General features: G+C 42.5%; 1 protein-coding gene across 12 annotated transcripts in view; it reads right to left on the bottom strand.

The window, feature by feature from the left end:
* The window catches only part of LOC108000547 (protein sprint), a 122,972-nt gene that overhangs the window by 10,074 nt on the left and 98,312 nt on the right, over nucleotides 1-14,586 (bottom strand). For all 12 annotated transcript variants that reach the window (XM_062079679.1, XM_062079681.1, XM_062079680.1 and 9 more), the window contains 6 exons: nucleotides 11,315-11,438; nucleotides 7,904-8,095; nucleotides 1,782-1,966; nucleotides 882-1,057; nucleotides 719-814; nucleotides 27-628 (listed from right to left, as the gene is read on the bottom strand). In XM_062079679.1, coding sequence (XP_061935663.1) covers nucleotides 27-628; nucleotides 719-814; nucleotides 882-1,057; nucleotides 1,782-1,966; nucleotides 7,904-8,095; nucleotides 11,315-11,438 — 1,375 coding nt within the window. The remainder of the gene's footprint in view (nucleotides 1-26; nucleotides 629-718; nucleotides 815-881; nucleotides 1,058-1,781; nucleotides 1,967-7,903; nucleotides 8,096-11,314; nucleotides 11,439-14,586) is intronic.

The following is a 14,586-nucleotide window of genomic DNA, read 5'->3' on the forward strand; positions in this document are numbered from 1 at the left end:
ATTTCTCTTCGAACAAATTTCATCACCTGCGAACTGCCGACATCGTTCGTGTGGTTCAGATTGAACGTCACCGTGGCAGTGACGCTGAAGTTACTTTGACTTTGCCCGATTCCGGGTTTTGCCCATCTCGGGGGCGGCGGTGGAGGCGTCTTCACGTTCTGCCCCAATGAATGGTTCTCCGCTATGATGTTCCTGATTTCCGGCAGCACGGGAGACGTGGCGCAAGAGAAATTATTCAAGGTCGACACGTTTTGATGAAAGTTCGATATGGAGGAGGTGGTGACGGAGGAAAATTTCGTCCTGGACAGTTCGACCACTGTCGATTTCGACGTTTCCGCCATCCCCTTCGCCTCGAAGCTGACTTTGGTATCCTGGACCGGGCTGAGCACGTTACTTTCCACGTTGTGCACCACAGGGGAGGGACATCTCACGCTTTGAACCAGGTTGGGGGAGATCAGTTTCTGGGATAGTTTGTCGCCTGGCGAGAGTTTCTCTTTCTTCAGATCCAGAGGCTCGTTGAAGGTTGTCAGATTAAGGGTGTTCGGTGGAGTTGGCCGAGGTTGGCGGGGCAACGACGAGGCGAACGTCGTCGTCGTCGTCGTCAAGGCCGCTGTAGGTGACGAGCCTCCTGCGCGCGAGAATAAACAGATGGTAATATGATAAACCAACCTCGATCTTAATTTCATCGGCGAAATAACGTAATCCGTCTATCACTCACGTGTTTCGTGCGATGAAATGGGCGCTAAATTTAGCACGATACTCTCCGTCGTCGGAGTGTGAATGTTATTATTGTTATTGTTCAAATTGTTGTTGCCTGAAACGAAGAACAGATAGGAATATTATTCAAATCGCTTCCTTGTCGAAATTATTCTATCGCTTACCGCCTCGAAAGCTACTCAAGCTAGACGTGTTGCTGCTGCTGCTCTCCGGAGGCTTTGGATTCGCCATCGGGTATCTCCAGAATTCCTGACCCAGAAGCGCCAACGAGGACAGCTGTTGCCTATTCTTGGCCTCGCGCATCGCCCTTGGCAGTGTCAATTGGACCGGCAATTCGTCACTGTTTCGATCGAACAAAGAAACGAATCAGTTGAAGGAGAAGGATCGTTCTTCAAGTTAAATCGAGACGATGGGATGATTCGTGCGATGCGAGGGAGAAAGAGTTCTTTAAACGGTCGATTAATTCGGCGATTAACCCATTCCGTGATTCGAATCGAATCGTTCTAATGACAGTTATCGAACGTGTCGATCGTTTGCAAAAGTCCCGGCCTTTAATTACAAAGGAAAAGAGTGTAGAAGCGGGGAAAAAATAGGCTAGAGTGAAACAATTATCGCGTTATCGGGTCGGATCGATAGAAAGGTAAATGGGCGGAACGCTCATGAATCATTAATCGGAATTATTAAAAGGAAAAACGGTACGTCGATTATCACGAAAACCGAGGATTAACACGGTTTTGAAAAAAAAAAAAAACTTTTCACCGAACCCATTAGCTCCGCTTAAATTATCCGTGAACACGATCCAAGTAAGTACGACTTTCACCTGGATTCGGTCGACGAGCGTGGATTTTTGCACGCCAAAGAAATAATAATTCGATAATAAATGCCACGCTACAGATTAGACGAATATTTGCCGGTTAATCATCACGATACGATCTCTGTTTCGGATCCTGTGAGAAGGGATTAGTGGTAAATAAATGGGAAGGAAGTCGCGATAACGGAGATAGCGGAAGACAAGACGGTATCCGGTGGAGTGGAAGAAGTGAACGTAAAGAGAGGCCACTCACCAGCACTGAGAATAGTGGGCGATCAACGAGGGGATGTTGTCGAACCTGTTCTCGCTAGTCTCCAAGCTCAGCTTCCCCTTGTTGGCTTGGATCAGGTAGTGCTCGATGTACGGTCCCTTTCCCGGTGGCAGTCGCACGGACAGGGCCATCGTGTCGCTCTGACTCGACTGCCGGACCACGAAGTTCTATAAATAAAAACAGAGAATTATCAACGTGCCAACTTAAAGCAAGCAAAAAAGATTTGCACGATTGGAGAATCGAGGAAACGCTTCGAAGAGAACTTTTTATCGGTGCAAAACTAGTATCTCGATATAATAATTTTCTTGACCAGTTATAACAGAAAATTTTTTTCGATCGATAAAAAATCCTTATGATTGCGTTATTCGATTTTTTCTTTTTTATAACGATCTTGAAAATTGGACGTATGGGAAGAAACTGGGAAAAAATTCGAATCTTGGTAACCTAATTTTTCCCAAGTAATCTTTTTACACTTTACTTGCAGAGATATTTTATCGTCGAAAAGTTTGGACTCTGTCGAAACAAAATTTCTTTCTTCTCTGAAAGAAAATGTGAATTCAAAAACGTGAATGAAAGAGCGAATCGTTAAAACTTGTTGAAATTCTGATAACGCGAACTTTTCGAATTGTCACGATTAATACGCATCGTTTCTACAAATTACTATTAATTTGTAGAGCGGAAGAAGATTTATAATAAGACTTATTTAAAATAACGACTTTATAGTTGAAATGTTATTTTATTAGACTTTCCTATTTCACAAATGTTTAAATATACGTGTACGCACGTGTGGTAAATGAAATTGAACTGTGTATATTTATTATACGCGTATTACATACGGTTGATATAAGGATATACGAGATACAAAAACATACAGTACGTATTGCCGGTAAGTTAGACGGATGAAAAATTTCCGAGGTCAACGCCATCTCGCGTTTGAACACAAGAAGCTTCGACTTGCTACTAGCAATACAGGATATGCAAGGAGGTATTCGTGACATCAGATAGAGAATAACATTGTGCGAGAAGGACGGAGAAGATATTTAATCTTTTATCGCTCGAAGATGTTAAATTAAAAATCAATCAATTATTAATTTTTTCTTAACAATTTATGCACTTTTAAGATTGCATCTTGAAGATTCTAGCATGAAATTTTTGTTAATTATTTATTCGTTGATGATTGTTATAGGAAATGTTTCGCAAATCTCCATTTTTGTAATCGAATAATAAAAAATCAATTTATTCATTTAAACAAAAGTATATTTATGAATAAAAGTGATACGTAAATGCTCAAGAGGAAATAACGTTTTAAATATACATATTCGTATATAAAAATAAATTTGAGTAATGAGAAATTAACGAAAAACGTATCGCGTATCAATGGCGGCCATTTTGATGGATTTAATCGTTAATGAATAATTAAACGAAAAAAATTTCAGATTAAAATCGATACGAGAAACTTGCATAAAGTTTCTGTTTTAAAATGCAAGGTTAAAAGTGCAGAAATTATTAGTAGAAAACTAATAATTGATTAATTTTCAATTTAACGAAGCGATAGAAAATATTAGATCTCTGTCTTTCTCGCGATGTTGTGTCTCTGTCAGTGAATACCTTCTTGCATATCCTGTATTACTAGTAACAAATCGAAGTTTCCAGTATTCAAACACGGGATGGCATTGATCTTATATATTTTTTAATCCTTGTCAATCTTCGTCGGCAATTAGTCGGATTAAGATAAATAATAGGATTTCGGCCAATATTTGAAATTATTTATTTGAGAAATATCGCAAAGAAAACTTACACGCAAATGTTCCAAAAAAGTATAATATGTTTACAAGTAAAATAGATTTTTATATAAAATGACGAATCGTATCGATTAATGCGTTAAAAAATATATAATTCTATTTAAAGAAAAGAAAATTAATTTTTGTAGATCGTTTCTGCGTTGTAAAAAAGAATCAATAATAATAATAACAATCAAAATATTTAAAATCACTTGACTGTTATTTTTCGTTACAGGCAATATTACAGTGAAAATATTACAGCCAATAGTACGTGCATCAAATTGAAAATTTTTGCAATTTATAAAATTTCAAGTTTCGAAATCTTTTTCTCATATAATTCTGTTACCAAATATGTAAATTTTATTCCATTCTGCTGTACATACACATCTGCACACAAATAATATTTATATCACTCGTAGCTCTAATACAACGTTACAAATTATGCTCTTTACTTTCTCGACCATGCTCGAATCGATTCCATGGAAAGGCAGACTAAACAAAAAAGAAAGAAAAGAAAGAGGAAAGAGACGCTTATTATTATTATCCACCGGTTTCCTTATTCCGCTCCATAAATTTCAACCGACCAACCAAGTTTCGAGAAAAGAGTCACAACTGCTCTCGCTTATAAGAGAGAGATAAAAATGAATCGAGACATGCGTAAAACCGCGACCCATAAAACACATTGCATAATTCCCCGGCATTTCCAGCCGGAAGTCGACGTCCGCGTCGATAGAACGTCGAGTTGTTGTGACATTCGGCAGAGTAATACGAGACAAAGGTCTAGAAGAGAAGAAAGGCAGGAAGAGACCGACTTTCTTTCTTTACCGCGGCTCTGCCCTTTTTTCCCCTTGCTCTTTTTTTTTCCTCTTCTCTTTTACCGGGACAAAAAACTCACCTTACAGAGGCACAGTTTATTTTAACCTTTTGATACCTTTCTTCTTTGTCCTCGTTTCGAGGAAAATGGGATGATCGTCTCTCGGGTCAAAAGTTTCCTTGAAATAGTCGGTATTGAGAAGGAAAGAGCGCAAAAAGGAAAGAAAAGAAAAATCTCTTGGACGCGCACCGAGCACTCATCCACTCCACATTTCCATCCGTCCACAGTATCGACAGTAGTCGCGATAATTTCAGCCCCCCTCCTCCCTGAATCCTCTTCAATCCCGGGGATGCACTGGCTCGCGCAATCACCATTCCCGCTTCGACATGGCGGGGGTGTGGTAGTGGTGGTGGTGGCGTCTCGCGTCTATGGAGAAGTAATTGCGAGCCGCATTGTTTTTCGGTCCTGTGCAATTGGTTGGCGGCCGCGGGGCCTGTCGGGGGACGATTAACAAAGCTGGAAAACAATGAGCCAGCGGGAAAACAATACCTCGACGATAGCACGGCTCGTTCGCTGCCGTTTCCATTCCGTCCCCCCTCCACTGATTACATCGCCCCACCCTTCCCAGTTTTCCGTTATTCAGCGAGAAAGGGAGTGGAAAAAAATACGGCTCGTCGCGAAGGTTGCCTCGTAAAATGTATCTGGCTACGGGACGACATTTTTCTCGTTACGAAACATCCATCCCAGCTTCATTTTGATTCATTTTGATTGATCGTCGCTTCGTCATCCGCGGTTTTCGACCCGGGCCAATCGAAACGATTAAATTAACGATGAAAGGTTGGAGAGAGAGAGAGAGAGATGAATGCGATCCCACGTTGAAACAGACACTTGACCCGATCTCGATCCGCCGTTTTCCACATTCGCGATCCTTATCACCGTTCCGGTCATTAGGCACTCCATCTTGACCCCATCCGATCCTTAATTTTTTTTCACGAGCCTTTATCCATTCTTGATCTCGTTTCGGAGCATAAAGTCACGAGACGAAAGGCTTGACCCTGCTTTCGTACGGGGCTTTATCACGAGGAAACCTCAATTCCATCTTGATATAATTCTAGAGAGGATCTCGACCTCGCAAAGGTCTACTCCCGATCTCGTTCCTAGAGTGCTTTTCCCCTCCTTCTCGACACGGTTTCCCGTGTAATTCGAATTTTATTACCCCGCGGATAACGCTTTCGACTTTCTATTTGCGCCTTCTCCGAGAATCCCAACTTCCGATCGATACCTCGAAGATAAATATTTCTCGTTTCGTTGGAAATTTTCCTAGACCCATCGTGTCGAATTGACACGGTTTCCAAGATCGGCAGCATTTTTATTTTCCCCCGCGAATTTCGGCCGACAGACAACGCGACCGCTCGACTCGATTGTTCCCGGAGATGATAACAACGTCGCGTGGAAACAATGGCCCGCGGCGGGAAGTGGAAAGCGAGTACGGAGTTGCGTAGATGGAGAAGTTTGATCGGTTGTTATCTGACACGACCGGAAGAACGGGAGTCCAGCTGGCTGAAGACTCGGATGGAAAACTGTGTCGACGTTTATGAATATAAACGACATTGTTCTAACCTTATCTAACGTTATCTCGCGGCCCGAGAGAGTGCGCGTCCAGTGAAATTTTTCTATTTTATCGCAGGAACAAAGTCGAAATTCACGATTAAAATTATTTCTTATTTATGCATTTTTGTACGTGTGACAATCTAACGATCCATAATCCAGATTTAACAATTATGGATTGATATCGACATAAATTTTGTTTCATCATCGATTCTCTATATCTCGTAACTTTGATTCAATCCGCCACTTTTACAAATTTCTTTGTATATATTATTCGTAGAAAGCTTCTCGATCATTTCGAGAAAATTTCTAAGAATTTCAAGAATTCCACAATTCGATAATCGATTCAATTCGTGATTTTTATAAATTTCTACATATAGCATATTATTTATACACGCATAGAACGTCTCGATCGTCGACGAGAAAATTGTTTCGAATTCATGATGGACAGAATTCGACGATCGATTGAATTCGCGACTTTCGCAAATTTCTAAATATACATTATTTGTACGTAGAACGCTTCTCGATCGACGGATCGACGGAGAAGAGAAAATCGTTTCGCGACAACAATTCGATAATCGGTTCATTTCACAAATTTTTACATAGATATTATTTGTTTCTCGATAGAAATGAGCAAGTTTTTGAGCCTAGAGGAAGATCAGCCACTTTGTCGCGCGAATCGTGACAAATGCTTTTGCCCTCCTCCTCCAGCGTTTAACGCGGAAATGGTCGGGGGAGAGAGCGCGTCGCGCGAGAAAAGCGGGCGCAACCCCGTTACAGCGAGGCGCGCTAACAATGCCACTTGTTATGCGTATTTTCTGGCAGAGCGCGGTTGGAACGCCGCCAGAAGCTTAGGGCGGCCGTATTTCGTCGGGGCATGTCCGCCGTTTGCATTTACCGCGTATTAAGCCACGACGGGTGCAACGGCGCGACCGACTGCCAAACGGTCGATGCAGACGCTCGGCAAAAGTCTTTCCTCCTTCTTTCTCGCCCAGTAACGAGTTCACCGGTCGCGTTGGACCCCGTTGCGCGGTTTCGTTTTCGAAGGAAGCAAAGGCCGATTAAATTCGCTTAAAGAGGAAAAAAGAGAAGGAAAAGATAAATTTCGAGTCCTTGGGAAGGAGATAGATAAATAGATAGACGTTCGGAAGAAATCCCACTTTTATTGAATCGCGGATGATCAACGGATGATCCCCCGCGTCGAACGGAGTAAAATACTCGATGAATTGTGTTGGCGAATAAAAGGAGCCGAGCATTCATTTCGGCCAACAGCGAACAATACGGGAGGCGAAAATATTCGCGGAATCAGCGAGTGATCAAAGCCCCCGCAAGCCTTCGAGGGGTAGTTTTTCCCGGCGCGATCAAGCGGACAATCGGTCGCGCGATATTTCCTCTCTCTTTGTTCTCCCAGAGCTCTCCCTTCTTCCAGAACCGTATCACTTCGCGGCCTTCTTTCCTCACCGTTGTTCACCGGCCATCGCCACGACGACGAGTTATAAATTTTCGATAATCTCGCCCATTGTGCACGGGATAAATAATCCAGAGTCTAGACACGGAGATCCGTCCGGATGGGAAAGAAAGATGGCGAAGTAGAAAAGCGATAATCGGAGAAAAACTCGTCGCTGCTCGTCGATATTTTTCGTCCGGAAGAAGCAGCTTTTAAGCGAAATTCTCTCTCCCTCCCTCTCTCTCTCTGTCTCTTCTTCTTTCTGCCTCGTGGAAAAATGGAGGAGGAGGGATCGAGAATATCTTCCACGGCGATACGCTTTTGAGCCGACCGTGCTTTGGCGGAAAACTTGTCGATTGGTCGAGACGAGGGGGAGAGGGAAGAGGGGAGAGGAGAAGGGCTTCGATCAGTTGCAATTTTCTTACGCCTAATCGATTCGCTCAAGTGCACTCACCCCTTCCTCTTTGCCTTGCAACAAGTGGAAAGCGCCTGCTCTTTGGATGCCAGGAAGGAACCAGATCGGATGGGAGCGTATAAGCCTCTCGATCAGAGTGATGTCGCACGCGACCTCGCTGCCAGAATCTTCCGTCGAGCTCGAAGATCCACCCGAGGTGGCCGACCCTTCCGAGGAAAGCGACTCCTCGCTCTGAAAACATTAATTCCATTAATTTTACTTCCCCTTTACTTCCTCTCAAAACGGATACGTATGGTGATCTCTCGCGATCGCCACTTTTACGATTCCATTTTCCTGGAAACACGATTCTTGGAAAGGAGGGGGGGAGAAATACGACTCTTCGGTTCCGTTTATAGCGAGCGCGATAATCATCGCGGCGACAAAGGGGACGATTAACCCTTCCGTTACTATAGTCGCTCTCCATAAAAGACCATTGACGGTTAAAGTCATTCTACGTAAGACGCCATTCACTACTATAGATTTTGCATAAGATGTTACTAACATATTACGGGCGACTGAAATGCCACTGATACGACTATAATCGCTCTGAATAAAATGCCATCGATACACTATGGACAATTGTTGTCATTCTCCATAAAATAATGTATTACGGACGACTCTGTATAAAATGCCATTGATACACTATGGGCGATTATAGTCGCTCTCTATAAAAGACTATTGACGAGCGGCTAAAGTCATTCTATGTAAGATGCCATTCACATACTATGGGTGACTATAGACTTTGCATAAGATATTACTAACATATTACGGGTGACTAAAATGCCACTGATACGTTATGGCGACTATAATCTGCATAAAATGCCATTGATATACTATGGGTAACTATAATCATTCTGTATAAAATGCCATTGATACACTATGGGCGATTATAGTCGCTCTCTATAAAAGACTATTGACGAGCGGCTAAAGTCATTCTATGTAAGATGCCATTCACATACTATGGGTGACTATAGACTTTGCATAAGATATTACTAACATATTACGGGTGACTAAAATGCCACTGATACGTTATGGCGACTATAATCTGCATAAAATGCCATTGACATTCTATGGACAACTATAATCGCTCTGAATAAAATGCCATTGATACATTATGAGCGACTGTTGTCACTCTTCATAAAATGATGTATTACGGGCGACTATAGTCACTCTGCATAAAATGACGTACTATAAGTAGTAACTAGTCTAAGTAAAGTACTATAAGTAAAGACTAAGTTGCTCTGCATACGATGTTACTGATGTACTACGAGCGACTATAATCGCCTTGCATAAGATATTATTGACTATAGTCGCTCTACATAAAATGTCACTGATATACTATAATATATAAGTAAGTATATACAAGTAACTATAGTCGCTCTGCACAAAATGACGTATTACGAGCGACTATAATCGCTCTGCATAAAATGCCACTGATATACTATGGGCATAGTCGCTCTACATAAGATAATTGACATATTACAGGCGATTATAGTCACTTTATATAAGATGATGTGCGACTATAATCGCTCTGAATAAAATGCTATCAATACACTATGGGCAACTATAGTCGCTCTACATAAGATATTGATATACTGTAGTCGCTCTGCATAAAATGCTACTGATATACTATAGTCGCCCTGCATAGCGAAATGTCACTGTACTACGGGCGAATAAATGTTACTGAAATACTACGGCCGCTCCTCTGCATAAGATGTCTCGTACTGCACTGTTCGCGAGCGTTAAAATCTACAAGGAAACAATAACGTAATAAATCAGAACAAACCGATCCATTTCGTCTTACTGGGAGACGCTTCCCTTCGTTTTACACGAATGAAAATACAAAACGAAAGAACCCGTTGTGTCGTACGTTCAAAAAAGTGACAGGAGAATCTACGTGTTTACGTGTAACACCATGTTTCGAACAATATCTCGCTCAATTATTATTATTATTATTATTATATTATTATTATATTCCGTAATGTTACTCGATCCCAAAGTGTGATTAAACGCGAGCGCGTTTCGAAGATACAGATACCCCGTTTCGAGGAAACGGCTAACCATCCTTCCGTGCACATTTTTGGCGCGGCAGCGGAGAAATTAAAAAAATTAAAAACTACATCGATTAAAAACAGAGCTGGCGGCGCGATTGGGCCGCGTTCCGGGGCAGGGAAGCCGAGGAAATGGAGAGGGGAAGGAAATGCGAGAGAGAGAAAAAGGTGATTTGGAGATTTCGAAGAAATAAAGCGAATAAAGGACGGGGGAGGGGGCATTGGCTGCAAATTGAGATAACCCGCGCGACGGTATAATACCGCATTAGGCGTATATTGCGTATCACCCCGAGGATTTACACGCCCTCGAAATTGAGGCTTAAGGGCCTTCGCGCCTACCTTTGCTCCGCGAATCGCGGACTTTGTCCACTCGTTTCTCCGCCCCCGCCGCTTTTACGGTTTTAGCCGCGGAAGGAACGAGATTAACCGATCAAGCGGAATTAACAAAGCGGGGTAACAAAACGGTGAGGATCAGGGAATTGGGAAATTATGATTTGCGAAATTTATTACTCGCGCGATAATAATGCGGAGCAGTCGTTCGAATTTTTGATTTTTGATCGGTCGTCGAAAAATTTGCAGCAGCAGGAATAGATATATCCGAGGAAGAATAATTGTAATAATTTTAACGGGAATATTATACATTATTCGATGTGAAGTAGCGGAATAGGGACAGGTTTCGCAATTTCGTTGAAACGAGACCGATTCGACGGAGTATTTCTGCATCGTAGTGCGATTGTCGGAGAACGAGAGGCGTTTCCGTTCAAGTGCAAAGGTCTCGCTCCAGTTGGCTTCGTTTGCGGGAAAGGGTTCGTCGAATTAGAATTGCCTTCGTTACCACTGATTCGTTACCATCTCCACCGATACGCGCTTCATCGCGGGCCTACAACGGTTTCCTCATGTTCCCAGAATGTATCTTCTTTTATATCTAAAAAACTATAATTCGATCGTTTCTCGCCAAAGTATCGTCCATCGCAAATTTATTCGAAGCCTCGATCGCAACTCGAGTCAACGCAATCGATAAAAAACGTAACGTGGATCAACCGCGGCCTCGATTTTTCGCGCACCCTTCTTCGGATGGGGACGGACGAGAGAACTCAAGGGGGTTCCCCCGCGTGTAGTTTCGAGTGTAATTTAATTTGAAATGCAGACTGACGCACAACGGCGTTCCGGGTTAAACGGATTAAACGAGGACGTGCGACGCGTGGCGAACACCCTCGCGGCTAATTGCGACCGTATCCCTTAATTGCGAGCCGCGGAAAGTATTCAACGCCCGTTGCGATTTCCCGATCACCCGTTTTTACGCGCCCCATTCTCCCCCCCCTTTCGTTCTTCCCACTTATCTTTGCGGATCCTCGCTCACCTGTACATGATGCAGCTGCGTGAGCTGGTGATGCTGCAGCGGGTTCGGCGGAGGCGTGCTCGGCGAGCTGACGACCTGAACGGTTCCGTGCTGCTGCAGATACGGTTCCAGGAAGACATCGCTCCTGCGAACACAGAGAAAACAGACCGTTCCGTTTAGTCTCGTTTGGTTAATTAGCTAGAAGAATCCGAGACGCCGTTCTTCCCTCGCGTCTGTCCTCCTCCCCAAGATTACGACTAACCAATTTTCGTTTCGGTGAATCTCGAGGAAAGTCGAATAGGAGATACGCGGGTAAAATATGTATACCGGCCGGGATCACCGAGTTCTAGTAATCGCTTAGAAACGAGTAGATTCTCGGTCGAGGCGCTCACAACGCGCGCTTTGTGAACGGACAATTTCGGATTTATCTCGCGACCAGGGAAAACTGGACCGATCGATCTCGAGATTTCGCGAACCTTGCGCCATCCGCTGTAGCAGCAGCGTCAACAACGTTAACAAGCTGGACGAACGACGTCAGAGAGACTGAGCGCCGGCTTAACGATCTTCGTTAATTATACCGATAATCCGTACTCGCGTAAAGCGATCGCCAAGGCACTTGGTCCTCTCTGCCTCTTAATTAATGCTCTCATTAAAATCCGAATAGGTCTCTCCTAATGGCTCCTATCTTACGATCCACGATTCCATTCTCTCACTCCTCTCCTTCTTCTCTCTCTCTCTTTCGCCAACTTTTTCTTCTCCCTCGTTTTATCAATCGGTTTATCAGCTGGCGAGATCGGCCACCTCGAGACAAAGAAACTCGCTCGAGTGTGCACGAGTTCGTTCGCAACGAGGACAACGGATATATATGCTATATATATATATCTGGCTGGCGTATCGCAGCTAATTGCGCCACGTAGCGCGCGTACTCGTCACAACTCGCGGTACGCGTCAGAATCTTGAGAGTGAGTGGCGCGTTACGCGGAAACGCCTAGAGCTAGATTAACGACACGAGTTTTTGTGCGTCCAAGTGTAGTTCGAGCGGCGTTTCCAGGGAGCCGGGTGCCTGTCATTAGCGCACTTCGCGCGCACATGCGGATATTGCTCGTTACGAAGGAAAATCAGCGAACCCATTGCTTGGAAAATTTACGTTTCCAACCGCTATATACGTAAAATGCAACGATCCTTTCGAATATTCTTGCGAAGGAAAATCAGCAAAGCCATTGCTTGGAAAATTTACGTTTCCATCAATCGTTACATACGTAAAATGCAAGGATTCTTTACGAGGGAAAATTATCCAAGCCTTCAAAGCCATTGTTTGGAAAATTTATGTTTCCATCAATCGTTATATATGTAAAATGCAAGGATCCTTTCGCGTGGATATTATTAGGAAGGAAAATCAGCAAAGCCATTGCTTGGAAAATTTACGTTTCCATCAATCGTTACATACGTAAAATGCAAGGATTCTTTACGAGAGAAAATTATCCAAACCTTCAAAGCCATTGCTTGGAAAATTTACGTTTCCATCAATCGTTACATACGTAAAATGCAAGGATTCTTTTGCACGCACATACGGATATTGCTTGTTGCAAAGGAAAATCATCCAAAGTCTCCAACATTGCTTGGAAAATTTACGTTTTCACCAATCATTATATACGTAAAATGCAAGAATTCTTTCGCGTGGATATTGTTACGAAGAGAAATCATCCAAGTCTTCAAAGCCATTGCTTGGAAAATTTACATTTTTACTAATCGTTATATACGTAAAATGTAAGGATCCTTTGCGGATATTGGTCATTACGAAGGAAAATCACCCAAAGTCTTTAACATTGCTTCGAAAATTTACATTTTCATCAATCGCTATATACGTAAAATACAAGGATTCTTTTAGGAAGGAAAATCATCCAAGCCTCCATTGCTTGAAAAATTTACCGCTATATGCGTACAATGCAAAGATCTTTTCGCTCGGATATTGTTACAAAGGAAAATCATCCAAGCCTTCAAAGCCATTGCTTGGAAAATTTACATTTTTATTAATTGTTATATACGTAAGAATCCTTTGCGGATATTGCTCGTTACGAAGGAAAATCATCCAAAGTCTCCACTATTTCTTCGAAAATTTACATTTTCAATCGCTATATACATAAAATACAAAAATTCTTTCGTACGGATATTTTATATACGTAAAATGCAAGAATTCTTTCGTGTTATGAAGAAAAATCATTCAAGCCTCCAAAACTGTTGCTTGAAAAATTTACATTTTTACTAATCGTTATATACATAAAATGTAAGGATCCTTTGCGGATATTACGAAGGAAAATCATTCAAAGTCTCCACCATTTCTTCGAAAATTTACATTTTCATCAATCGTTACATACGTAAAATGCAAGGATTCTTTCGCGTGAATATTGTTAGGAAGGAAAATCATCCAAGCCTCCAAAACTATTGCTTGAAAAATTTACATTTTACTAATCGTTATATACGTAAGGATCCTTTGCTGATATTGCTCGTTATGGAGGAAAATCATTCAAGTCTCCAAAACTATTGTTTGAAAAATTTACATTTTTATTAATCGTTATATACGTAAAATTACGTAAAATGTAAGGATCCTTTGCGGATATTGCTCGTTAGGAAGGAAAATCATCCAAGCCTCCAAAACTATTGCTTGAAAAATTTACATTTTACTAATCGTTATATACGTAAAATGTAAGGATTCTTTGCGGATATTGCTCGTTACGGAGGAAAATCATTCAAACCTCCAAAACTATTCTTGAAAAATTTACGTTTCAACCTCTGTATACGTAAAACGCAATCGATCCTCGGCGCTGTTGATCGGATTCGTTGGAGGAAATTTGATAAATTCGAAATTCCGAGGGGGAGGAGGGATAATTGGCGTGGTCACTCGCGCGTCACCGTTTAGACGATTCGGAAGGGACCAGCACACCACCGTTCGAAACGCGTATTATTTCGAGCAAAGTTTGCGTCGCAGTTTGCCGGGTCGAATATCGGATGAAGGGGCGTTGACGTATGCAAAGTCGCCGACTACCACCACCCCATCCGTACCGAGTCCCGAACTCTATTGTCCTCTGCGTTTGACAGTTGGACGGCCTGTCTCGGACCTTGTTTGCCCCGTTCTGCCTCCGCGCCAATCTCCAGGACCGTACACCACCGATCGAAGCAATTTTCGTCTCCTCTCGATCGATTTGACCGCCAAAGAATGAGAGAGAGAGAGAGAGAGAAAGACAGAGATAGAGAGACGTTTAACTGGTTGGACGGACGATGACGCGGCATTTAAG

This window comes from Apis cerana, linkage group LG9 (genome assembly GCF_029169275.1).
Source record: "Apis cerana isolate GH-2021 linkage group LG9, AcerK_1.0, whole genome shotgun sequence".
In the NCBI taxonomy this organism is placed as follows: domain Eukaryota; kingdom Metazoa; phylum Arthropoda; class Insecta; order Hymenoptera; family Apidae; genus Apis; species Apis cerana.